Source organism: Bombus terrestris, chromosome 12, assembly GCF_910591885.1.
Source record: "Bombus terrestris chromosome 12, iyBomTerr1.2, whole genome shotgun sequence".
NCBI lineage: Eukaryota > Metazoa > Arthropoda > Insecta > Hymenoptera > Apidae > Bombus > Bombus terrestris.
Genome location: NC_063280.1, coordinates 6,733,796 through 6,761,724, shown reverse-complemented (window position 1 = coordinate 6,761,724; position 27,929 = coordinate 6,733,796). Strand labels below are relative to the sequence as shown.

The window sequence follows — 27,929 nt, the reverse complement described above, 5'->3', positions numbered from 1 at the left end:
CCATTTATTCGTGGGGAATAGGGAGACAATTTTGTTGTATTTTAATGTATTTGTTTTTTTTTTTGCAATTGAAGGATGTTAATGGTCTTCTTTTAAATAAGATCGATTTAGGATGTTTGATGATTAGTTTTATTTAGGCAAAAATGCATGATTCATGCTTATAAGGAACATTGGATGAACGTAATATCGATATGTACAATTACGTATAATTTATTGAAAATTTCGTCGACCACTATGCTACGGAAGAAGACATATACTACGTATCTTATAGCCAATGTACAAATAGAAGTATTTTGTTAAGATATCGAGCATGTACAGTTAAATATGAAGTTTAATTAAGTTCGATTTTTAACAATCTACATTATTCGCTTGAAGTATTCCACGTACCTTAAACCCTATACTTTTTGGAAAAAGATTGATCCTTAAGAATTTTTCTATCCGTGGCGACAGTTCTGTACGTGCTCAATAAGAATTATAGTACGTATTAGCACTTGTACGATCAATATTTAACCTCAAGCATACGTTAAACACGAGAATACAGTGGATGATTCCATTTCTCACGATGTTTATACAAATTAAGTCGAAAGAAGATCTTTAAACGAAGATACAATTAAATATCAGATAGTTTATAACTTTTTACGCGATCAACATCGAGCGAAACGAAATAGTATCCTTGAAATTAAATAATAGATGATATATTATAACTAGAAGGTAAACTAAATATATTTTTTGCATCGTTATAACTACGAAGAGGGAGAACTACGGAAACATTCGAATTCGACGATAATACAAAGGTTTGCTATATGACAAACATCGAATACCTTATCCTGCATTGATCCTTACGTATCCTGAATTTTTTATGAAACATAAACCGGCACATTATTAATTTACTGCTCGCGGAAACGATTCTAGAAACTGTATTCCAGTTTCGTTTCGTTATCCCCGTCGCTGCAACAAACAGTAACGTTCTACTTTCCAGGCTTAATTATTAAAAACTGTTCCATAAATTATCATCCGTGTTAAAAGAGAAAAAAGTTAAGAACGAAAATGCAAAACTGTTATGTACGTTAGCCAGTACGCTACCTCTGGATAACCATAGTCGATCGTTCTGAGTACCATGATCCGTTACTTTCACTCTGTCAGCTTCCACCTAATCCTGTAAGAACGTACAGATTATGGTTACCCATTGCGAGACGATGATTTTTCTCGTTGGTTTTCGATCGTGTCTCTCTTTGGCCATCCTTCAGCTGTCCAGCAGCTGACGGACGGGCAGTGTTTCTCCGTTTTACGAACCGTTCCCGCGGAAATTCTCGGCTGTCCCTGTAGCCGAATGACGAACTAAAATCCGTGAATCGCAATCGCACTCTTCACTTGACGTGCCGACTCTTCGCCCCCCTCCTTTCCGTCCGACGCCGTGCTGAAACATTTAAAAAGCCAAGTTTTGCTTGCCGCAAGGCCTCGCGAAGATTCTCTATATTGCCAAGCTGATTCACGCTGAGAAGCTTCGTTTCGATTTTTCCGGTTTGCAAACCGCACGTGTCGCATGCATATGGGACAGGCATTGCAGAGGGGAACATGTCTTTCATGTTTTCGCTGTCCGTCTCGTCGTTGCCCGGACAGTATGGTACAAATACTACTGGAATGAAGCCAAGCTGACCAATGAGAGGAATGGATGTCGTGCTCGTGGTTGTGACTGTATCGTTTCCAGGCTCGACAAGGTAACAGGGACAGGTTTCAGGGTCTGGCCCTACAGACTGCTCGTAGGGCTTGATATTGATCGGATTCGGTGGCTGAACACCGATCGCAGCGAACTCGAAGTTCGGTTCGCTAGATTTTTCAGATAATTGGTTTACCTGTTTGATAAGCGCGGCAGTATTTTCTTCGGGGCTCGTTTCTATTCGAATCACCGGTTCGCTCAATTTCGTCACTTGTTGGGGATATTTACGATTCTCGCGAGAGCTCTGTTGCAATCTCTCTCGGCTGGAGTATTTCTCACTAGTGGTAGGACCTACTTCGTCGTAAACAGTTTGAGGAATTTGCGATACAATTTTCTTAAGATCTTCGTAGTTACTTTGGTCTTCCTGTTCTGTGTATTTACGCAATTCCTTTCGTTGCGTTTGCAGCAAGGAATTAATTTCGTCCGCATTTTGGTTCACTTGTCCTGTCTGATAGCCTGGTCTCTGGGATCGATTTCCAAACTGCGAGTTTATATATGTATCCTTCACTCCTATGGGACCGCTTATTTTGCTTGGATATGTAAACGTTGTAGATTCGACGTTCTTTTCGTAGCCTTCCTTCGAAGTTTCATTATTGAAATATTTCAATTCGAACTTAGAGTTAGAGGTTAACCGTTCTACTTGCTTCTGTCCATACAACGGATAAACATAAGAGGTTGGCGTCGTAGGTTCGTAATACTTAATGGGATATTGAATCTTAATTGGTCCTTCGTAGTGTGGACGAATTGTTGGGTGAGCTCCAGGCACGTAGTCGGGATCACCAGGCCATGGCCCATCTGGACCGGGCGAACCTGTCGGCCATGGACCATCTGGACCAGGAGGTCCATCGCCACCTATACCTCCTACTCCTCCAATTCCACCTTCAGGGCCACCTGGCCCGCCTGGTCCGCCTGGTCCACCTGGGCCACTTGGTCCTTGAGGACCATCCGGACCATTGGGCCATGGGCCATTGGGACCATCTGGACCTACACCACCAATTGGGCCTTCATGCCCGGGAGGATATCCTGGATATGGGGGATATGGAGGCTGATCTGAAACAGCAGAATAAAAATTTATAATTCTAGTCGACTATATATTAATAAAAAATAAACCAAATATATCTATTATACTAGAAGTTCTACTCATTTGCTAAGCTCGACATGGAGATGTAAAATTTACATACCTGGGGTTGATGATCCGGGATGTCCATGATGTCCAGGTTTCCCAGGCTTTCCAGGGACCTCTGGATATGGCGGTGTTCCAGGGTATCCTGGTTGTGGTGGGACAGGTGGAACCCCAGGTTTTCCTGGCCTGCCCGGCTTGCCAGGTTTCCCAGGTTTTCCAGGTATACCTGGTATTCCAGGAGTTCCTGGCGTACCGGGGGTACCGGGATAACCTGGTTGTGGAGGTATTGGTGGAGTTCCGGGAGTTCCGGGAATTCCCGGTGTACCAGGGATGCCGGGATAACCTGGTTGTGGAGGTATTGGTGGAGTTCCAGGTGTTCCGGGAATTCCCGGTGTACCAGGGATGCCGGGATAACCTGGTTGTGGAGGTATTGGTGGAGTTCCGGGTGTTCCGGGAATTCCTGGTGTACCAGGGATGCCGGGATAACCTGGCTGTGGAGGTATTGGTGGAGTTCCGGGTGTTCCGGGAATTCCTGGCGTACCAGGGATGCCGGGATAACCTGGCTGTGGAGGTATTGGTGGAGTTCCGGGTGTTCCGGGAATTCCTGGTGTACCAGGGATGCCGGGATAACCTGGCTGAGCAGGTATTGGTGGAGTTCCGGGTGTTCCGGGAATTCCTGGTGTACCAGGGATGCCGGGATAACCTGGCTGAGGAGGTATTGGTGGAGTTCCGGGTGTTCCGGGAATTCCTGGTGTACCAGGGATGCCGGGATAACCTGGCTGTGGAGGTATTGGTGGAGTTCCGGGTGTTCCGGGAATTCCTGGTGTACCAGGGATGCCGGGATAACCTGGCTGTGGAGGTATTGGTGGAGTTCCGGGTGTTCCGGGAATTCCCGGTGTACCAGGGATGCCGGGATAACCTGGACGTGGAGGTATTGGTGGTGTGCCGGGTATTCCAGGAGTTCCTGGTGTCCCGGGAGTGCCAGGATGTCCTGGCGTACCAGGAGAACCAGGATGACCCGGACTACCTGGTGAGCCGGGACTTCCAGGGTAACCAGGATGTGATGGATGTCCAGGTTTGCTTGGTTTGGCAGGTTTGCCAGGTTTGCCAGGTCTGCCAGGTTTACCTGGTATTCCGGGTATTCCAGGCAATCCGGGAGCCCCTGGACTACCAGGGGAGACGGGATATTCAGGAGATGGTGGATATGGCGGTGGATATGGTATGCCGGGAGTTTCTGGAGTTTCGGATGAACCAGGATATGGTGGTTGTTCTGGAATTGCTGGGACGCCAGGTTTCCCAGGTTTACCAGGTTTCCCCGGTTTCCCAGGTTTCCCAGGTTTGCCCGGAATTCCTGGTGTACCAGGATAACCTGGATGCGCTGGGCCACCGGGTATTCCAGGCGTTCCGGGGTATCCAGGCTGAGGTGGTATTCCGGGGAATCCGGGTTGCCCTGGAGTTCCAGGTGTGCCAGGAGTGCCAGGTGTGCCAGGCTTGCCTGGGTATCCAGGCGTTCCAGGTATGCCCGGGTATCCAGGTTGCGATGGTGTTCCAGGGTATCCAGGTTGCCCAGGCGTTCCGGGTGTGCCAGGCTTGCCTGGGTATCCAGGCTGAGGTGGTGTTCCGGGTGTGCCAGGAGTGCCAGGCGTTCCAGGTGTGCCCGGGTATCCAGGTTGCGGCGGTGCTCCAGGGTAGCCAGGTTGCCCTGGCGTTCCGGGTGTACCAGGCGTTCCAGGTGTGCCAGGCTTGCCTGGATATCCAGGCTGAGGTGGTGTTCCGGGTGTGCCAGGAGTGCCAGGTGTTCCAGGTGTGCCAGGATATCCAGGTTGAGGTGGCGTTCCAGGATAACCAGGTTGTCCAGGCGTTCCAGGAGTGCCCGGGTATCCAGGTTGCGGCGGTGTTCCAGGGTAGCCAGGTTGCCCTGGCGTTCCGGGTGTACCAGGCGTTCCAGGTGTGCCAGGCTTGCCTGGGTATCCAGGCTGAGGTGGTGTTCCGGGTGTGCCAGGAGTGCCAGGCGTTCCAGGTGTGCCCGGGTATCCAGGTTGAGGTGGCGTTCCAGGATAACCAGGTTGTCCAGGCGTTCCAGGAGTGCCCGGGTATCCAGGTTGCGGCGGTGTTCCAGGGTAGCCAGGTTGCCCAGGCGTTCCGGGTGTACCAGGCGTTCCAGGTGTGCCAGGCTTGCCTGGATATCCAGGCTGAGGTGGTGTTCCGGGTGTGCCAGGAGTGCCAGGTGTTCCAGGTGTGCCAGGATATCCAGGTTGAGGTGGCGTTCCAGGATAACCAGGTTGTCCAGGCGTTCCAGGAGTGCCCGGGTATCCAGATTGCGGCGGTGTTCCAGGGTAGCCAGGTTGCCCTGGCGTTCCGGGTGTACCAGGCGTTCCAGGTGTGCCAGGCTTGCCTGGGTATCCAGGCTGAGGTGGTGTTCCGGGTGTGCCAGGAGTGCCAGGCGTTCCAGGTGTGCCCGGGTATCCAGGTTGCGGCGGTGTTCCAGGGTAGCCAGGTTGCCCTGGCGTTCCGGGAGTACCAGGCGTTCCAGGTGTGCCAGGCTTGCCTGGATATCCAGGCTGAGGTGGTGTTCCGGGTGTGCCAGGAGTGCCAGGTGTTCCAGGTGTGCCAGGATATCCAGGTTGAGGTGGCGTTCCAGGATAACCAGGTTGTCCAGGCGTTCCAGGAGTGCCCGGGTATCCAGGTTGCGGCGGTGTTCCAGGGTAGCCAGGTTGCCCTGGCGTTCCGGGTGTACCAGGCGTTCCAGGTGTGCCAGGCTTGCCTGGATATCCAGGCTGAGGTGGTGTTCCGGGTGTGCCAGGAGTGCCAGGCGTTCCAGGTGTGCCCGGGTATCCAGGTTGCGGCGGTGTTCCAGGGTAGCCAGGTTGCCCTGGCGTTCCGGGTGTACCAGGCGTTCCAGGTGTGCCAGGCTTGCCTGGATATCCAGGCTGAGGTGGTGTTCCGGGTGTGCCAGGAGTGCCAGGTGTTCCAGGTGTGCCAGGATATCCAGGTTGAGGCGGCGTTCCAGGATAACCAGGTTGTCCAGGCGTTCCAGGAGTGCCCGGGTATCCAGGTTGCGGCGGTGTTCCAGGGTAGCCGGGTTGTCCTGGCGTTCCAGGTGTGCCTGGAGTGCCAGGTGTTCCGGGTTTGCCTGGGTATCCAGGCTGCGACGGTTTTCCGGGGTAGCCGGGTTTTCCTGGCGTTCCGGGCGTACCAGGGGTGCCAGGTGTTCCAGGTTTGCCTGGGTATCCCGGCTGAGGTGGTTTTTCAGGATAGCCAGGTTGTCCTGGTGATCCGGGTGTACCAGGCGTGCCAGGTGTGCCCGGATATCCAGGTTGGGGCGGTTTTCCAGGGTAGCCGGGTTGTCCTGGAGTTCCGGGTGTGCCAGGAGTGCCAGGGGTGCCAGGTATTCCGGGTTTGCCTGGATATCCCGGCTGAGGTGGTGTTCCGGGTGTGCCAGGAGTGCCAGGTATTCCAGGTGTGCCTGGATATCCAGGTTGAGGTGGCGTTCCAGGATATCCGGGTTGTCCAGGTGTTCCGGGTGTGCCAGGAGTTCCAGGTGTTCCAGGCTTGCCTGGGTATCCAGGTTGAGGTGGTTTTCCAGGATAGCCAGGTTGTCCTGGTGTTCCAGGTGTGCCAGGGCTGCCAGGAGTGCCAGGTGTTCCGGGTTTGCCTGGATATCCAGGTTGGGGTGGTGTTCCAGGATATCCCGGTGTTCCCGGTGTACCTGGTATTCCAGGCGTGCCTGGATATCCAGGTTGTGGCCGTGTTCCAGGATAGCCGGGTTGTCCTGGCGTTCCAGGTGTGCCTGGTGTGCCAGGTGTTCCGGGTTTGCCTGGGTATCCGGGTTGTGGTGGTTTTCCAGGATAGCCGGGTTGTCCTGGCGTTCCAGGTGTGCCAGGAGTGCCAGGTGTACCGGGTTTGCCTGGATATCCAGGTTGGGGTGGTGTTCCAGGATATCCCGGTGTTCCCGGTGTACCTGGTATTCCAGGCGTGCCTGGGTATCCAGGTTGTGGTGGTGTTCCAGGATAGCCGGGTTGTCCTGGCGTTCCTGGTGTTCCGGGTGTACCAGGTGTTCCGGGTTTGCCTGGGTATCCGGGTTGTGGAGGTGTTCCAGGATAGCCGGGTTTTCCTGGCGTTCCAGGTGTGCCTGGTGTGCCAGGTGTTCCGGGTTTGCCTGGGTATCCGGGTTGTGGTGGTGTTCCAGGATAGCCGGGTTTTCCTGGCGTTCCAGGTGTGCCTGGTGTGCCAGGTGTTCCGGGTTTGCCTGGGTATCCAGGTTGGGGTGGTGTTCCAGGATAGCCAGGTTGTCCTGGCGTTCCAGGTGTGCCAGGAATGCCTGGTGTTCCGGGTTTGCCTGGGTATCCGGGTTGTGGTGGTGTTCCAGGATATCCCGGTGTTCCCGGTGTACCTGGTGTTCCAGGCGTTCCTGGGTATCCAGGTTGTGGTGGTGTTCCAGGATGGCCGGGTTGTCCTGGCGTTCCTGGTGTTCCGGGTGTACCGGGTGTTCCGGGTTTGCCTGGGTATCCGGGTTGTGGTGGTGTTCCAGGATAGCCGGGTTGTCCTGGCGTTCCAGGTGTCCCAGGGGTGCCAGGTGTTCCGGGTTTGCCTGGGTATCCAGGTTGGGGTGGTGTTCCCGGATAGCCGGGTTGTGCTGGCGTTCCAGGTGTGCCTGGTGTGCCAGGTGTTCCGGGTTTGCCTGGGTATCCAGGTTGTGGTGGTGTTCCAGGATAGCCGGGTTGTCCTGGCGTTCCAGGTGTGCCAGGGGTGCCAGGTGTTCCGGGTTTGCCTGGGTATCCAGGTTGGGGTGGTGTTCCAGGATAGCCAGGTTGTCCTGGCGTTCCAGGTGTGCCAGGGGTGCCAGGTGTTCCGGGACTTCCAGGTTGGGACGGTTTTCCGGGGTAACCGGGTTGTCCTGGTGTTCCGGGTGTACCAGGTGTTCCAGGATAGCCGGGTTGTCCTGGCGTTCCAGGTGTGCCAGGGGTGCCAGGGGTGCCAGGTGTTCCGGGTTTGCCTGGGTATCCAGGTTTGGGTGGTGTTCCAGGATAGCCGGGTTGTCCTGGCGTTCCAGGTGTGCCAGGAATGCCTGGTGTTCCGGGTTTGCCTGGGTATCCGGGTTGTGGTGGTGTTCCAGGATATCCCGGTGTTCCCGGTGTACCTGGTGTTCCAGGCGTTCCTGGGTATCCAGGTTGTGGTGGTGTTCCAGGATAGCCGGGTTGTCCTGGCGTTCCAGGTGTGCCTGGTGTGCCAGGTGTTCCGGGTTTGCCTGGGTATCCAGGTTGTGGTGGTGTTCCAGGATAGCCGGGTTGTCCTGGCGTTCCTGGTGATCCGGGTGTACCGGGTGTTCCGGGTTTGCCTGGGTATCCGGGTTGTGGTGGTGTTCCAGGATAGCCGGGTTGTCCTGGCGTTCCAGGTGTGCCTGGTGTGCCAGGTGTTCCGGGTTTGCCTGGGTATCCAGGTTGTGGTGGTGTTCCAGGATAGCCGGGTTGTCCTGGCGTTCCTGGTGTTCCGGGTGTACCGGGTGTTCCGGGTTTGCCTGGGTATCCGGGTTGTGGTGGTGTTCCAGGATAGCCGGGTTGTCCTGGCGTTCCAGGTGTGCCAGGGGTGCCAGGTGTTCCGGGTTTGCCTGGGTATCCAGGTTGGGGTGGTGTTCCAGGATAGCCAGGTTGTCCTGGCGTTCCAGGTGTGCCAGGAGTGCCAGGTGTTCCGGGTTTGCCTGGATATCCGGGTTGTGGTGGTGTTCCAGGATATCCCGGTGTTCCCGGTGTACCTGGTGTTCCAGGCGTTCCTGGGTATCCAGGTTGTGGTGGTGTTCCAGGATAGCCGGGTTGTCCTGGCGTTCCTGGTGTTCCGGGTGTTCCGGGTGTTCCGGGTTTGCCTGGGTATCCAGGTTGTGGTGGTGTTCCAGGATAGCCGGGTTGTCCTGGCGTTCCAGGTGTGCCTGGTGTGCCAGGTGTTCCGGGTTTGCCTGGGTATCCGGGTTGTGGTGGTGTTCCAGGATAGCCGGGTTGTCCTGGCGTTCCAGGTGTGCCAGGGGTGCCAGGTGTTCCGGGTTTGCCGGGGTATCCGGGTTGTGGTGGTGTTCCAGGATAGCCGGGTTGTCCTGGCGTTCCTGGTGTGCCAGGTATACCAGGAGTTCCTGGTTTGCCTGGATATCCTGGTTGTGATGGTTTTTCCGGCATTCCAGGATATCCTGTAAATGAAATTTTGGTATTTGTTATGGATCTGATTTATATTTTCGTATTAGTATTCTTTCATCGCATTTTGTATGTTTCCTTTAGTATCGACGTTTGCCATTGTGTCATGTTGTGCATACCATGTTTATGTGGATATTTTGGTTGTTTTGGTGGGTTCTGTAGTTTAGCGAAACTATTGTGTCAATGTTCCGTCAATGATTGAACCGTTTGTGCTTGGACCTTTGTGGTATTTAATGTTAGTGTTTTTGTTTCGAACTTGGCTTGCTTGTATGTTATTTATATGAATAGTGATTTACCTGGTATTGGTATGACGTTTGATCCGGAACCTGTTCCATCGAATTGTCTACATATTTCTGGGAAATACAAATTTGCCCATTCTGTAATCACCCCATGATGATCGTGATGATCATCATGTTCCTGATGATGTTGTCCTGTGTCATCTTCGTGGTGATGTTCGTGTTCATGAAGGAACAATTCAACCGAGTTTCCTGGTTGAACAACTCGATATCCCCAACCATCGCTGATGTAGAACGTTGTTTTCAGCTTTCCAAATGGATCAATATATCCATAGCATCCATACGTGATGTCGTCTGGACCGCGTACCTCGTGATGAAATTGTCCGTTGGGACTTACTTCATAGCCATAATTATATGCATCTGGTTGGAAGAATAATAATATATTCAAATATGTACGAAATTATTCCCCAATATGCTGTCATGAATAAACTATATACTCACTCGAATAGAAATCTTGATTTAGGTATTGAATTTTCTGCTCGTCACTGATGTTCAATATTACTTCTCTACTCTGCCTACTTCCTTGTTGCTGTGTGTATTGCAACAGAGATGTGGCAATCACCTATTGCAGATGAATTTACGATTAATTAATGGAAAAATTGTGTTTTATTATTACAATATTCGTTTGCATTTTATTTTTTAAATTATATAGTTATGCCACTGGATTTTAGAAGGCTGGTTATAAATCAGTAGAAAGCTATAAATAATACAGTTTGTTATTCTAATACGCATGTGACTCAAACTATATGATCAATTAATCAGGAACGATAATTAAGCACGAAATTAGCCAACTTGTTTTTCGCTAGGTGGACTTTAGCTGGACTAATCTTGTTCACCTTTTAAAAGCTTAGCAAAGATCCACTAACAGATCGACTCGTCATCTTAAATGTCAAGTCGACCGCTTGAAGTTCAGAAATATGCTTGCTGAAACTATGCAACTACATTTTATTCTAAAAATTAGTTTCCTTTTGATTTTAAACAATCAGTTAGGTGACATATTTCACGTTATATTTCAATTTTTTAATTTTCTTTCGTCATAAATCAGTTATATAGGTATATGAAAGTGACATACAAAATCTAATTTTCTATTGCCCCTGGGCTTCAATTCATTTCCGACTTTAAAAATTTCAATAAGTTTATACACATTCTTTGTTCTGATATTTCCTAATATAAACCAGAAATATCTAGATTAAATTTTGTTCTCTTAAAATATTTTAAGAATACTATTTCGCTATTAAAATACATATTAAATTACTTTACGAGCATTATTTTTGTTCATGCGCTCTTAACAAACACCTTGTCCTATCTTCGTACACGCATAAAACAAGATTGTACCACGAAATCGTTGTACTTCGCTTAATTTTGCTTTTTTTTTGTCGTTAACAATAACGTTTAATCTTCCTATACCCTAAAAGTCAACCTACTGAATTCTGTAATTATTTCCACGTGCTTAATGCTGAAAAAGCCTTTTTCGTTCGCGTTGCTGTTTAGGATAATCAAGAAATAATGTTGCGTAATCTTTCAATGGAACATCATCGTGTTCCTCAGTGGAACGATATACATCTCAGGAACATCGACAATTCTTATAACGTTTTACACTTCGAGTGCTTCTTCCCCGAAGAAATTTTATTTCAAAATAATGAGGTCAATGAGGCTTGTACGATTTACGTCGACAAGCCACAGTCAAAGGATAAAAATCGTCCAAATTTATTGCTTCTGCTTGGACGTTCATATTACTACTATTTGCGCTATTGCAGTCACAGTGCGTCATTTTATCTCCCACGTTTTTTTATTATACCCTGAAACCACTAAACGATCATCGGACGTGATATGCGTAGTAAAAGGAAAAAAAATTTCTTTTTTTTTCATAAAGATTTATTCGTAATGATTATAAGAACCATTTTTATTGCTCTACGCTCGTCGTAGTGTTAGTGGACTTTCTTCGACTTTGTGGTGAAGCTGCTTCGTTACCTTCGACGATGTTACTGTGGTACAGTGAGATAACAATGCGACAATTAAAATGCAAATTTTATATGGACGATGATTTAACGAGATATTTCTGCTTTATGTGTTCTTCGCGCTATAAACGTTGTTATTAAATTATGGTTTCTACGCGTTGCGATTAAAAAATTATTTAGGCACCACTTAGTGAAGCTTAAAGGATATAGGAACAAAGGTATCCCGAGTACAATAAAACTAAGCTTCAGGAGCTTAAAGGAATGCAGAATACCGGTTGAACGATAGAAACTTTCACGGAGCCGAAGAAAAAATATATTACGGTATAATCGTAACAGAAATATTTTGAAGAATTTTAACATTAAAGGGATCAGATGAAACGAGTTGATTCATTACTAAAGCAAACATTGCGATTTTCATTAATAGGAATAATTAATCGAAAGTTATATGTTATCGAAGCTACGGATAACAGCAGATTATCTTTATGCTAAAGGGAACTATCCCAGGCAAACGTGACGCTGGTCTTCTTTAACGTTAAATAACATTCATAATATTTCATTAAAACGTTAATTAGTAAATTGAAAGTAGATATTTTCGTTTAAGTAGATTATCTGAATATTCCATTACGCGAATCCTGTCCTGTTTATCAACGCCTACGCGTGTCAACCAAAAGTGAAATTTCGAAGCAGTTTCTGTGCGGTACCTCGGCCGATCCTACCGAACGAGTTTAGATTCACATTGTTTGCTTGCGTATTTATCGCTTACTGCGGATCGATAGCGAACAGGAATTATTAATCGCGTTATAGGTTTGAAAAAATACGACTTTCCATTACTTTCGTTCGATTTCCGATTTTCATTCGATTTATGTCTGGTCTGGTTATTGGTCTACGAGCATTTTTACGGTGTTTAAGAAATATCGGTGTCAGATGTAATGGCTGGAAAAGAAGTTACGAGTAGAAAATACAAGACATTCGTTGCAAACGTATACTTCAACGAGATGACAAGATTCTAATTCTCTACAAAATTCTAATTCTAAATAAATCTTTCGTAACTTTTGCTATGAATTTTCCCAACGATCTAATCATTACAAGTCACACTTGTTGTGTATCAAAGCGTTTAAAAGGGTAGCCAGTTAATAGAGACGTTTGTTATAACACGCGTCTCCTCGTTCGTGACGTTAAAACACGCTTAGAATTATCAACTTATGTTCGTAATCATGATTGATGGTTGCTTAGTTACAGGTTCCACCCACATGAAAGGCAATTGAAACGCTACTTTATTCTTCTCAAGTATTTTTGACAGTCCTATTCAATCAGATTAATGATACCTTGCTATGCTCTAATCACTGATTTCAGCTAGAACGCTATGATTTATGCACGCGATGTAATAAGTCAATAAAGAAATGAAACAGATACAAATTGGCATTGAGCAATGGGTCGCGTGAGCCTTCGCGGTAAAACGGTAAGTATAAAAAAATAGCTGATAAAAGAACGTTTATTTTCTTTTGCTTATTTTGCATAAAATTTGCCGGGCTTTCCATTCCTAAGCGTCGTAATACGATGATCGAGGAATGTGCCGTTGAATTGATTAGATGGAAGATTGATGGAAAGAATGATGCATTTTCTGGAATTTCACCTTATCGATCCAGCTATTATTAAGAAATCTTAGCACCATCGATCACCAACTGAACAATAATCTCTGTGAAAATATTCATTTATTGAAACTATTTATGCATATACACACTAGTTCCAGCATATTCTCAATGGTATCAAGGACGTTGGTATCATCGATCTCCGATCGTATTTTCATTCTGATATTTCTGCAACAACGCGTCAAATGAAATATTCCGAAACGTACAATTTCTACAATAGTCGACATTAAATATAAAAACGATTTAATATACGTTTAATATACGTTTAGTATAACATCTGATAATTGGTAAAGTGGTTTCTAAATTTGACAAGTGACGCGTATCGCTTTCTTTCCACGCCTTGCAAATTGCGAACCCTTTCTCGCCCCGCGTTCCAATCCACGTCGATCGAACAGGCTGCGAAAGCAAATTGACTCGGCAGGTTCGCTCCTCCTTGACGAGTACGAGAAACCAATCGTCGCGTACAACCACGTAGTTTCACCCATGAATAATAAACGAAGAGGTCGTCTGGACTCTGAAAGCACGAGCATTCGATCGCGAAACATCTTGTTCGGCACGAGGTCGACCTAGATCGTTGTGAAAAGTGGCACGATCGCCCGTATCCTGCTAGGACGTTCTTTGCCGCGTGATCGATGATGTCAGACAGCCGTATCGTTCCACCTACGAAAAGGGAAAGTGAGATCCCGAGTAGCTCTTCTTCCCGACCATCTCTTCGCCATATCTCGCCTTCTGTATATACAGTCTTTCGTGTGTGCTGGGAAAGGTTAATATATGCCAACGCTCGACCTGCCCTGCGCCGTGAATCAAACGTCGCCTGTTAATCCCTCTGGTATTCGTGCCGGCGCGATATTTTAGTGGACAATGGTAAATCAAGGATCGAACCCCAGGCAGTAACCATCCGCGTTTACGCGCCTCACCGGCTGTCAAGATTAACATCGTGTCGCGTCGCTCAGACGTCTTCAGGATACACACGGACATAAACCCACATTGGGAACCGGTGAAGATTTCGCGCGACTCAAGGACGTCCGAGAACGCGCGAAAGGCAGTTGATCGATCGTGGTCCGGTCGATCGAAACGAATGTTTCGATAAGGGAATCACAGGTCACAAAAGTATTCGGACCATTGTAAAAAAGTTCGATGCGTGTGTCATGTAAAATATGTTGAAATTTCGGTCGAGTATGCTTCTTGTTTTCTTTTTTCTTTTCTGTCTTTTTGTTGATGTGCTGGATATGGTAAAATTATTTTCATAGAACACCATACGCTTTTGAATTTGTAGACGGCAGCTGCGATAAGAGAGAGCGATTTTCTCGCTCGTGTATTAAAGGACGAAAGACGAGTTCCGATGGTTGAAATTCTTGCGAATAAAAGAGCGTTATACATATGTGTACATTGGCGAATATCGTTTCGATGTACGTATTTCGGATTGTTTATTCTGCATTCCTCTTGCTTTCATCTCGATTCACTGCTGTTGATCTTGAATGTTAGGCGCGCGCGAAGTTATTTCCCGAGGGAAATATTATTACGAGCAACTACTGTTTCACAAATATTCATATGGTAAATATGCAGCGTGATAATTTCGGTATTTGTATCTCGAAAACGATAAATAGTCACGTTTAAGATTACATTGAAAATGATTAGTTTCACATTAAAATACTTCGATTAGCTATCAAGCAAAAAGTTATTACATTTTCCCTGTCGCCTTCCTTTGCGATAACTTGTCCTATAAACTGTATATTTTTTCTTCCAAGATAATAATCCGAAACCTCCTAAATTATCTGTAAATCGATAGATCCAGTCGCGCTATGAATTGCCATTAAAAACCTAATTATAATTCTCGATGCGGTATCAGCATCGTGAAACCAAGTATTAGAGATTATCCACGGAACAGCGATGAAATGGCACGTAAACGAATGCAGATTATCGAAAGATGAAACGGTGTTTATCGAATAGGGCATCTGAAATTATACGTATGATTTTCAGGCGAAGAAACATGGATCTGTATGAATATCCACGTGACGAGGATTGTCTCGGCCGATCGAGACAGTCGTCGATCCCTTAAAATGGTATTCTATACGTTAAAAGCAAGAAATCTTTCGTGACAATTAAAAGCAACAACGATCCGTATATCATTTTGCAGAAAAACAACGAATTTATTAACGAAGCAGGTCAATTCCCACGAGGAAATTTTATAAATTGTAAAAATTGTTAAAAATTTCATAAAAATGTAAAAAAGAAAAAATCGAATACAAATGAATTATTTGCCGATAATTTGTTTCCAGTCAAATCAGGCTATAATTAATTATTATATTATTACGCGGCAAAGTAGTTATCCGTTTATTACCTGGTTTTTCGACGAGAACTTTACAATGGGAAAGGCGATTGGGATTCGTTTTCTCATCGCACGGTGAAGATGCAATCAGTCATAAAATTCATAGCGATAAATTCATACGGCTCTGTCAATAAAATAAATTCTCGATGACATTCATGATTGATAATTAAGAATTACAAGTCAAGGGCCGAACGAACAACCGTAAAAGTTCACGACAATTCATAAGTTCGTAGCTTCGTTACGCGTTCTATTTGTTCCGTTTCGCATCGAACCGTTTTATTACCTTCGATACGAATCCTCCTTCGTGAAACTTTCGTTTTCTGAGTCATTGGAAATCAGATAACTCGGCCTCATATATCAGTACATTGGAGTATACAGGCATAAAAAATGCTATAAAAATTCGATTATTTATACGTATAAAAACTTTCTTGGTTTATTCATCGTATACCATCTGTTCGTTGGAAAAGCGACGCAAATAAGAAAAGTAAATTTTTGTGGAAATCTCATCTCGCCCGAACTATCCTCTTAAATATCACGCGGAACGATTCTTCGCGTAGGAAACTGGGAATATCAAAGTGGAAAATTTCATTCGACTTTCGTATTAAACTCCGATTTGACCTGAGGCAGTCGATTTGGTAGCAAAACGAACACGGTTAGTCGTACTTGGTCGCTTGTTCTGATAACACTATCACGCGGCATCGCATAAAGTCGAACAGTATTGGCTATTATACGCGATCTTTTCTATATCTCGTGTCGTGATTGAAACGTTAATTTCCCTTCTACTCGTTGGATCGTGCAGATTTATTTTTGGTACGATTGCCAGACAGAGTATGGCGTTCCTAGTCGACCTCGAGTATCGAAAATTGAAAACGAAAGCTAGCTTTTAATCGAATCGGTGGTTAAATGAAGCAGCGTCGCAAATAGCATCTGAGGCATATAAACGATCGTTTAACACGAATTCGTTTCGTTTGGTTTCAGTGGGTGACTGGTGTTTGCGTTTTTAAATAGCACATTTTTAAATCGTGGCCGCGAGTGCCTGGCTGACGACTACTTGAAAATGAGAACACCGCGAGTAACGAAGAGATACTTGGACCAGAACATCGAGCCATCGTGGTTCAAGGTAAGAAATTGTGCCCATTCGTCACTTCCATATGCGTAGCCTTTTATTTGCAAGCGGCTCTAAGACCTTTGTTGCGTGAACGATTACGCGCAGAACTTACGCACATTATGTGTTCGCCGAGTCAAATTCTGATTTCTTTAAGCATGCAGCAAGTTCGTGTGATATATTGTACCGAAACAGTGGGGGGGGGGAAATATAGATTAATTATCGTTGGGAAAGATTATGTACGCGTGGGTAAACGTCATGAGTGGATTTAAGTAAAAGTGAAAGGTGAAGTTATAAAAAGTTAGAGGGCTTTGAAAAGTATAATTCGTCTAAAAAGAATTCTTTCATTTCCACGTTTTTAATCCGTTCTCTTAATCAAGTATTTTTTGATCGATGGAAAATCTTTTTACATAAGAAAGAAATAATAGGCTTTTAAGCGCGATAGCGTTTACCGATAATATCAACATCGCTTAAACCGATTTTCAAGTGGCAATCTCGTAACAAGCTCGATCGCGTACCAGGCTATCCCTGTGGAAGAGAAATAATACAACGATATCATCCGTGACTTGTGTTCGCGGGCGGATAGCCGGAATATTGCAAAATGAAAACAGAGAATCGTGTAACACGGTTATGAGAAAATTACAAGCGTATGTAAGATCTTCGAAATCTTATTAAGTCTCGACAGATATCGTTAATTAAAGCGTGTGAACGTATAATGGTTACAATTTCTTCTCTCTGAGAAAAAAAGAACGATCGGCTGAAAAGATTGCGGCCGTTGATTGCATAATCGCTCGTATGTGCCACGAAACGCGCTACTCTATTCACGCTCGTCCTGTTCTCCGTTTTCATTTACTCTGTCATTTGCATACAGATGTTGCGCTTTTGCGGTGTATAATCATTATGACAGGTAGAAACCCGAGGGACGTAAAAACAAGTCCGTAAATATGTGTATCTATAATCTTCTCGCGTGGAACATCCTTATTAATTATTAATTCTTCTATCTTATCTTTCGTATCGTGGGTCTGATTTTAATATGCATATAGCCTGTTTCAAAGGTGAAAATTTCATTAACAAAGTCGGTTAATTATTTACGACTTTTCATACTTATGGACATAAGCTCGCGAACAGCCTGTGTTCGAACGCTTGTACAATTCCTTTGTATATGTAATCTTTATATAAACTTTAAGATTTGCTTCCAATTTTTCCGATATGATCCTGGCAATGGTATCTCATTACAGTGCTAATGAAATTTTAAAATGTTTCTCGTGTAACGTATACCATATGGACATGAAAGTTTTCCATAAATATTTTGTGTTTAAGTACTTTCGTGAAGCAGTGTATATGTATATATATATAGTTATATATACCATTTAGTGAAATATAATTATTTCCTGAAGAAAATTTGAAAGAGAAATTTTGAAGTTATGAAGATTTAAAATCAATAATTAATATTGTAGATAATATTATAATAATAGTAGTACTGTAATACTTAATATAGCAAAGAGAATGAAGATGTATTATAATGATATCTTATTTAAGAAACTACATAATTAATAATAATTGGATCACAGTAGACAGATAGTAGAGAAAAGAATAAAGTCCATTATTATCTTAACGTGATCCCCATAAAGAGAACGTAACGATCTCTCGTTCACATGCTCCAACAGAAAATAATTACATACAAGCTCTCGTAATCCTGTGACAGGAAAATTCCACTAAACGAGGGACAATTAGCAGAAATCGATACTCTTTGTGCAAATTCATTTCTTACATTACTCATATTCTGCTAAACACGTTACTCATATCTTTACGTAACTCGACATGATTCTCTTCTTCTTTTTTTTTCAAGTCACTAAAAATCTAAGTCACTAATCAAAGAGAAGAAACAGAAAATGCATATATCGAACAAATCGTACCGTCATCCGAAGGATTTCCCCGGGACAGGAATTTCCATCAGCAGTTAGAATCTTTATATTTAACATTGCTGTTTACACTTTGCACTTTTTCTCAACTGTGTATACAGTTGGTTCTGAAAACAATCGAACATTAGCATAACTTTGACTTCTACGCTCTGTATCCGAAATAAATACAGATAAAACCGTGCTATTGAACAAAAGGACTATCAAACAATTATCATTTTTCGCGACACGAAGATTCACTTTTTTCCCAACGTTTCTTTCAATAGTTAAACAACGATTTGTTCTAAGCCACAAATTCTTTACTTTCAGAATCTATACCACATAACATTCTTGCTGTTTTATCTGTATTTATCTCGGGTAAGGAACACAGTAGTAAAAGTTATACTACTATCCGAACATCTTCGAGGCCGACTGTATATGCTCGTGTATCAGACATTAAAATAAAGTTTAATTTTAGTTCGGATACTCCGAGCACCTATCTTTCCTACATGGATAAATTTAAATCTTTACGCAATACCAAAAATTCCTACATTTCTAATTCAATTACAAAATAACGAAATTCGTTTGAATCAGTTCCACTGAAATCTTTCACAACGAACGAACAGTCATTAAATTGCACGTCCCATGGCATGTATTATACTTCTACTTTTAAAGACGAACGTATCTTTAAAATTGTTTTACGTTTGTATCAAAGATCTAAAACTAAAACAAACATTCTTTCTTCACACAGACCTATTTGCCTATCTATCGTATCAATTAATCTTCCTAATAATCTGATGCGCGATCGCCTACGGGGTGGTAAAACCGATCATCCCCTAACATGTATAATGTATATCGCGTCATGGATCGGCCCGAGGCTGGACGGTGGCCTCTGTGTCGCGAAACACGAATCGGCGCATCATCGCATTCAGTGAAAGTCAGCGACGAGTTGCGTAATGGAACGTCGATATCGCTTGGAGCCAGGCCTCTGGCTTGGCGATCGTTTATCTTACGGTTTGGCCGCATCGATTCGAGCAGATACGCGCGCACAGCCGAGTTTAGGATCATTCAGATCGTTTTCTATTCGGAGAAAGTTCAGCCGGCCTGGTTCGTGCGAAATTCATCAGCTCGAATCGTTGAACACATAGGATAAGACCGAAACGAGATTGATAAGAATTGATTGGCAATTCGAGTAGGAATGATAATCGTAGAAAGAGGAATCGATTTATAGATATTAGAAGAGGAATGAGCTTAGTGATTATTTCTAAAGGAGGCATTAAATGATAAGGATGAAAGAAGTTTTCGATATTAGATAAAGTAACATTTCTATTGTTTTGTTGAGTTCGAATGAGTGACGCTGCGGTTCGAGCAAATCGAAGGAGATTCAGATAGATTGGTCAGGCAGGTTAGGTAAGATATTAAAAAATAATAGCCGTAGATATAATTAGAAGAGATGAAATTAAATAAGTTACAGTTGATTTAAATACATCGATCGGTCCAGGTTGTGTGCAGTATTAATGAATAATTGTATATTTGATTAAATATTTACTTAATATCAATAATATCCGAATTGTGTTTGAATTGCAATGCTCAAACATCGATAGCGCATTTGTATTGCGATTGTACGATTTGTATTGCGATCGATTACGTGGATGCTCGCATGTTGCGTGCTTCACGGGAATCGTTCTATCCAATCCTCGAAACATCGAGGGATCGTTGTTCCAAAAATCAAGATAACTCGGTGGTCTCGCAACCGACACTATACGCGACACTTAATCTCCCTCCTTCTTTTCCTTCGTTCATCAACGTAATCGTACTAATTGTTCGTGGAAACAATGGCCGGTTGCGGGAGAAAAGCAATTTAATATCAGAAGGCCAACCGGGATATTACCGAAACCAGATGGAGGCGGTTTGCATTATTGGGAGGATTACGAAAAGAAAGTTAGCTCGATAGGATCTACACGGATTCATTGTCAGCCTGTTGCGGAGGTCGTGGCAACAAGTGTGCGAGGGTTCGACGGTGTTTGTTGCGGCTTTGTGGTTTCTTCTAATGTAAAATCAGACAAAACGCGAATTAATTTATCACATACTGCCTAGCACGTGGAAAATTGAATAACAAAGGAATAGTAGGAAACTTTTTTAATTGAAATACCAGAAATCGAATACTTTTCTTATTTATTTTAGAATATTTTTCCGTAGCTTCTTTCTAATGATAATGTTAGCTCGATTATGGAAACCTTCCACGAATATATCATGCGTGTTATATAGAACTTTTTGAAATTTCGTTAGCACTATGGTGAAACACGACTATTAAGACTGTATCGATAATGTTTGAAACGAACTTGAAAATATATATGAAAGTTACAAAATATTTGTCGCAAGCATGCGTTGGTTAAAAATCACCAAAGTATCTGATAGGTCAATTATTATCGATTATATTAGTAAGCAATAATATTCAGTAAATTGTCACAAGAAAACTCTGTCTAAGGATCTGCCACTATTTAAAGAGAAAAAAAGTTTCTATTCTCGTGGTATCTGTTCCAAAATATTCCCAGTGATGCAACTTTCGATCGTTGCACAGTACTTTCACATTTTCTATCTATTTTCTCCCAGATAAACCCGAAATAGAAATCTGATTGAATCATTAGCATAGTCGTAACGTTACCATCTTGCTTTGTAACACTTGCTTTCTATGTCATTGTTTCCTAATTGGACACAGACCATTTTCTGAAACCCTGAGTCATGTTCTCTCTGTGAATTTGTAACTTTAATTTTTCTGCATATCGAAAACATAAGAGGCCAAGTAAAATCCTGCGGGGAAATTAATCGAAAAGGACATTGTGGCAAAATCAGCGTGGCCGATACACGTGCTCCTCAAACAAGACTTTCTTGCTGTCTAACCTTTAAACATTGTTCCTTGCGCGCGTCTTTCACAACTGAGTTGCAACGAGTTGCTTAATGCATCGCGTACCAACATTATGTTTTACTGATTACATTAATATATAAATTCTTAGACAAGTTGTGCGGCATTTAGTGAACTTTCGCATCGCATTGAAAGGAACGATTATGGTTTTTCAACTATTTAATTTCGATATAGGCAAGCATTATTAAATAATAATTTTGCTTTTCGCTTGCAATTTACGTTATTGCTCTTTATGTGTTTCCCTGGGTACATGTAAATCCCTTTGCTTTTCGATTTGCTTTGTAATTTTCAGAGCTGCCAGTGTAATTAAATATATAAAAGAAAAAGAAAAAGAAATGATGCCCGAAGTAACAATCTCAGTAGGTTTTAGCGCTAGAAATTTAAGAGAAAATAACGTGGTTTATTGTTTGTTACGTTTTAGCTGCGATTTTCTACGCGAATCAAACTTTCATTTCAGAATTCCTCGCCGTGCTTTTAAACCAACTGCAATTTCATTTAAACACCTGCTGTACTCAATTTCAATCACACTTTACAACGATTATACTCTTGATCCGAGCAATCGAATCTTGCGTACATTCGCGAAATAATTTCCATCGTGAGTTACGATTATATGGAAGATATTGCATGATATTTAGCTAGAAGACCTAACGACGAAGGTAAAGGGTAATTGTGAACGTGAGCGTATCGATGATCGAGCATTCAATAAATCATAAAACATAATTATTACCTCAGGGTATCAGCTTTTAGAAAAGTTTCCACGTGAGAGGGTAGCCTTTTGAAATCTGTGTTATTTAGCCAAGTAGTCGGAGCTCGTGACGAGCGTCGTATGTCGTTTCATTAAAGACCCGTCTGTTTGCGAGTCAGACGAATCGGCAGTTAAACGCGCTTGCAAATTACCTTTTACCTTAGGGTGGCTGGCGCATCTCATTGTGCCACCTCGTGACTATGACAACGAGTTCGACGAAACTCTATCCAGGATTAAATGACGATTGTGGTCAGGTGCATGTGCAAACTTACTCCCTTTATACTCTCAGCACGTTTACACATCGTTTAAATGTCTTTCAAATGGAATCTTTTCGCCAAGGGAATTATCTCTTCCGTAAAAAAATTCCCCCCACATCTGATTAATTAAAATTTACTCGTCTGACTTACGTCGCGGTTTTTAATTCTTATTAAACGCTTTTTTGTAACGTTTCAATAGAGATACACAGGTTCTTGAAAGTATTCGAACATTCGTAGACATCTTTCACGAATACGTTATGTATGAAACATTGTGAAATTTCATTAGCACCGTTATGAGACTGGGTTATCACGATTATCTTCGTTAAGTTTGAAACAAATGCGAAAGTAGGATATACGTATGTAGAAATGAGAAGATATTCACTAAAGTACAAATGTACACGTATTTCGCAATGATCACGAAAGTTAAGTTTAAGTAATCAATTAACCATTGTATTGATGAACCTGGATATTCATTGGGGCCTTCGTCAATGCTAATTTTTTTACATTTTCAAACTTTATTGATAAGACCATGAGAGTCGTGTCTCGTTAGAGTACTAATCAAGACGTTTTACATAACACGTACGATATACACATCGAAGGTTTCTATGGTATGTGTTCAAATACCTTCATGAACCACTGTACAAAGAAGGTAAAGGGGTTATCCGTTAATAGATATCTAATAGACAAAGATTATCTATTTCGTAGAAGAGTCGATCCACCGTTCAAGGAGTCAAAAATTTGCAAGAAATTGGCGGCCAGACGAATTTGCAAATTTGCAACGTACTATCGCAGAAGCGCAGTAAACGGGCAGCTGCGGACCGGAACAAATTAGCTGAGCTTTTGTATTTAACTAGCCGTATCAAAGCGTTAAACGCTGTATCTCGCCGGATTTGTAAACAGTACAAACGGATTGCATCTGAAGATAATTTCTAGAGATTGAAGATAGAGCCGGAGCAGCCTATAGTTCAACCGGTAGTCGTCAATCATTGCCAGACTTTCGATAGAAGAGGCCTTATTCGAAGTTCTCCCGACAGATGAGCAGATCTTCTGCTAACCATTGACCGGCTATTATTTCACAAGCCCTTTCTTTTTCCTCAGCCCTCTGTACCTATCCATCTCCTCTGTATTTGTGCACTTAAAACCCTATAGTTATCGCCCATCTACCATCAATATCTGAGACTCGTTGAAAAGATCGAATCTAATTTCTAAATTAAAGAATCCCCATTGTTTCAATCTCTACGATTATCTAATTCTGTCGTAAACAAACGATACCGATTTTTCGTTTATTTCAATGAAAAGTATTACTTCAAATCTATGTTCTATCTCTTTTAGTTCATCTTCTATTAAATTCCAAATTACAATTCTTTTTATTCAATGCCACAGTTACTATTGCTTTCTATCTTTGGTGTTCCTCCCAAATATCCTCTTTTTATTCTAAAATTTGGGAATAATCATGCACGTTAATGAGACAGATTCTTCGTCGATTCGTTGACGAGTCCATAAACGTACCACATACCAAAACTCTGATCCGATGTGTTCGTGTTCGTACGCAAGTAGTCGCAAGTTACTTATATAATTTATACCCTGAGAGACAATGATGCGTCGGATAGCAGGGGTCATCTCGATGACTCGCGACCGATACGCGTTCGAATGCATCGTTGTGCGTCACGCTCGAACGAACCACAGGATTACACGCGAGCATAATAGCGTTACTCCCGCGGCATTGAGAGTTATGAATGAAATGTAGTGCAACGACATTGGCGTGCGAGTGCCAAGATCAATGAAACTCCGCGCCACGAGCATCGACCATCGCGATACCGACCTATTATATTATATGATGGTGCAATCGTCATTCGCTTCGATTCGCGTGTAACTACGTCCGACGCATTTCAAATGTATAACCGAACCTCTGTTATCTGCGCAAGGTTTAATGACCCTGAAACATTCCTCTTCGAATCTCCACTCATACATGTAAGCGGAATAATTGATTTCCACGTGATATTCTTGAAAATTTGTTAGAGGCTTCCGATCGAGATTAAACAATTCCTGAAATTGTTTTCGAAACAACTGTGAATAATTGCTGCGCATAATTGACTATTAATACTATTTAATACTATTTAATAAAATATTATTTGTATGTTTTTAATTAATCTATCTTTAATTAATCTAATTACTATGAGAGTTATTTAATTAATGAGAATTATTTAATTCGTGAGAGTTGATGGAAATTGCACTAGGAATACTCGATAAAAGAAATTATCTATATTATTTTCAAAAAAAAAAAAAAAAAAAAGAAGAAAGAACAGGTAACATATAAAGAGTAAGAAATCTAAAAATTAAATCATTCTACCGGGATACGAATATTAAATGCTATGTGGAGAATATTTTGATTTTGACGAGTTGATAAGAATTAAAGGTTGATTTTTCTTTTGTTTTTTTTAAACATAAGCGGAAGTGTGTTGGAAGTAACGAGAGTTACACTGGATGCAGTGCAAGAGAATGATTGCCGACCCGATTGTTGGTTGCGATTTTCTATTTGCAGTCGAATAAACGTATGCCTTTATTTCGTAATTCGTTGGTACTTCGTCGCGACGTGGCGTGAATCTCTTTGCTTTCATCCCAGAGAACGTGCAGGTGTAAACGCCTATCATCGCTATATTTAAGTGACTACTACCGTGAAAGATTATTCGCGGATAAACGCTTTATTTCAGTCTGACTAATGATCAATCAATTTCAATCAACTCGTGGCTAGTACGCTAATGAATTTCTATATAATTTGAAATCTATTGAATAATGATAGTGCAATCGATTAATTTTGCTTTCGTGATAGGAAATATTTGAAATTTTGCAAGTCATCCGCTGTTTCTATATTTTAACCACCTATCCACTATTTTTATTTTATTTGTCTATCGTTTAATAACATAAAATTATTAGACCGTTTAGAAGTGTCTTCAAATATTCCAAACATATTTTTATGTTGAATGAGACACGATGAAGAGTTTGTTGCAAATGAAGGTACGTGCGAAAATTTCGATGGATACGTAGAATTTGAGAATTATTGCAGAACGTTCAAATGAAAGGACACGTTTTCTCGCGCAACGTATGAAACGAATACAATGAACTCAATATTGAAATTGCGTCGTGTTAATAAATATCCCGCGTTCCACATATCAGCGCGAAAAAAAGAGAAGCTTCAATTAAAAGTTTAATTGTAACATGGAATAAATCATACACACAATTTGTAGTGTCGCGATTACGAACTTGTTGATAATATTTTAATTCAATCGATATTCGCTTTCAATTTAAAACATCAAAAGTTTGAACGCGTTATTACACGGAGTAATATATCGTGTTCCGAATATTTCAAGCTCGTCAATCACTCAAACAAAATTAGAGTACAGTTTACCCATTTCTCGAACTACACCTAAATCACAATCAACATTTCCAACAGCTCGTTTCAACTTCGAAAACGACACTTCCTCGTCGCGTCTGTCCAACCTGATTCGACTTTGCAAAAGGATTTGCCAAATAAATAATTTTCATACAAGGCCATCGGATCAAAATCCCAGCAATCCATGTCAATGATATTCTACTCAGCCCACGTGATTATCTCATTCATTTCTACCTCATTGCCAGCTCTAAAACGTCTAAAACACCTTGCCTACTCTCGACAAACTCAACGGACCTACATCCACGACCGTTCTATTTGTAGCGAAATTGACTTGTAACGTTTCTCTGACCAACATCCCGTTTCACAATTACCTAACTACGGCAATTCACTGACTCGACTGTCGAAGAGCAAGAGAAGATGAAGAAAGAAGCGAAAGGGAATAGAAAATAATTTGTAGCACTCGTGGTCCTGCGTATATGGGACACGTACCAGGCTGAAGAAAGCGGCGCGCACACGGCCGAGCATCCTGACGCACCGGTCGCTTCCGTTTAGCAAGGCATCGTCACGACGATCTCAGTCTCGTACAGATGATGATCTCTTCGTATTGTACACGCAGTGTGCCGTTCGAACTGAAAGACTGAAGACGTAGCCAGCAGAAGAAGGCTTATATACAGGGTGGGGGTCGGCAAGACCAACCGACCAACTTGGTGCCCATCCTCTTCTTGGTGTCTTCTCTTTTCCCCATTCTTCTCCGTTTCGACTCTTCAGGGATAATTCTTACGTGCTCCCCACTCTATTTGCCCTCCCCCTCGCGATATAGTGATCCTTGTTCGTCTTGAATCCGCAGGACCCTTCCGCTCGAGTAAAAAGGAGTCATGGAACGTGGCACGATCCTCCAACCATCGTTATGCTTATGGAATGGACCGAATGGGGGATTCGATGGTTTCCGAGGATGGCTGATGGTTTCAGAACACCTCCTTTCTTTCCCTACTCCTCCATTCTGTTGCTTTTGTTTTGGTACCTTCAAAAAAGGCTCGCGGTTGTTAGTCGAAACAAGAAGGTGTACTATAGACGGATGATCGATGAGTGTCGAGCGATGTAAATCGTTTCTTCCTCCTTTCTTCGGGGGCGGTTTCGTTATTTTTACCAGCGGTCATGGAAGAATGTGGGTGGCAATCGGAAGTTTCGTTGCGGTTTATCTTTGGACGTGTTACTTTCTTCTTGAAGAGCAAAGAGTGTATTATTTGTAATATTATTTTAGTAGATTTTATAGAAATTTGCCATCTACCACGTATCTTGAGAGAGTACCGTTAGATTGCGAATTTTTATGCCTTTGTGGGAAATTTAATTTCTTTTTCTTCAGAAATATCTAAATTTCAAAATCCATACGATACTTATGGTATGTATCGCCTGTAAAACTGAACAAAGCACGGTAAAAATAAATCAGGATTATACGTAAAAGCACCCGGAACCAGGCAGAATTCTCTCGCAGCATTGGAAAGAAGAAATTCGTAATTCGGTCCATAGCGTGGCCTTTCCAGCAATCGCAAGGACTGTGCAGGTATTTCGCAGGTGGGACGCGACGCGACGATGAATCACCTCGTTAAAGATTCTCGAGAAATTCACTGTATCCGATTCATCAAGTTTCGTAGGTACGCAATTGGGAAAGGCCGAGAAAGATATTTGCACGTTTGCGACCTTCGATTGGCTAGATCACGTAAACAGGAACGCATTTTTCTATTCGATGAAGGCTTTGTACGCTTTACACCGGAGGCACTTTTGTCACACAGCTGCACACGAATGTCTCACGATCCGAGTCAATTTGGTCTTAAGATTATCGTAAGAAATAGCAAGTTGCTCAGAAAAGTGTTAGAACACTCGTAAAAACCTTCAATCCATATGTTGTTCGCGTCATACAGAAAATTCTGAAATTTCATTATCGTCGCAATGAGATCTGTTTGTCATGATTATATTAGCAAAGTTTCCTTTAAATTTACGTTACATATATATATATATTTTCAAATTAACTTCGAAGACTTCGATATAATTATGAGAGTCGGTTCTATTCCCGTTCTACTTCAACTCATTTCGTTGTCAATGAAATTTTAAAACGTTTTACGTAACGCGCATAACGTATACGTCGAAGTTTTCTATGACAAGCGCTTAAATCGCCACGGGCTACTGTACAGAAAACGTGATGAAAAACTTACAAATGGATATCTATGGAACAAAGGGTAGCTACAAGTGTAGTTGAGTTAGTCATCAATTAGACATCGATTGAGATATACTTACAGGTATCGTGTCCCTGGAGAACCTCCATTAACGAGCATTTCTATAAAGGGTTTCAACTTTGTTGCAG

General features: G+C 42.9%; 1 protein-coding gene across 3 annotated transcripts; it reads right to left on the bottom strand.

Annotated features, from left to right (window-relative positions):
* Positions 1 to 111: 111 nt before the first annotated feature.
* On the bottom strand, positions 112 to 26,242 carry LOC100652090 (collagen alpha-5(IV) chain). Of its 3 annotated transcripts, none has more exons than XM_048410697.1 (6): positions 26,060 to 26,242; positions 9,757 to 9,877; positions 9,316 to 9,675; positions 2,899 to 9,015; positions 1,854 to 2,767; positions 112 to 1,417 (listed from the first exon to the last, which is right to left on the bottom strand). In XM_048410697.1, the coding sequence occupies exons 1-6, from the start codon at positions 26,093 to 26,095 to the stop codon at positions 1,286 to 1,288; spliced, it is 7,680 nt and encodes a 2,559-aa protein (XP_048266654.1). In that variant the 5' UTR covers positions 26,096 to 26,242; the 3' UTR covers positions 112 to 1,285. The 3 variants fall into 3 exon arrangements, with proteins under 3 accessions (XP_048266654.1, XP_048266655.1, XP_048266653.1); XM_048410698.1 differs by having other exon boundaries at positions 112 to 2,767; positions 2,899 to 7,656; positions 8,494 to 9,015; XM_048410696.1 differs by having other exon boundaries at positions 112 to 2,767.
* Positions 26,243 to 27,929: the final 1,687 nt, after the last annotated feature.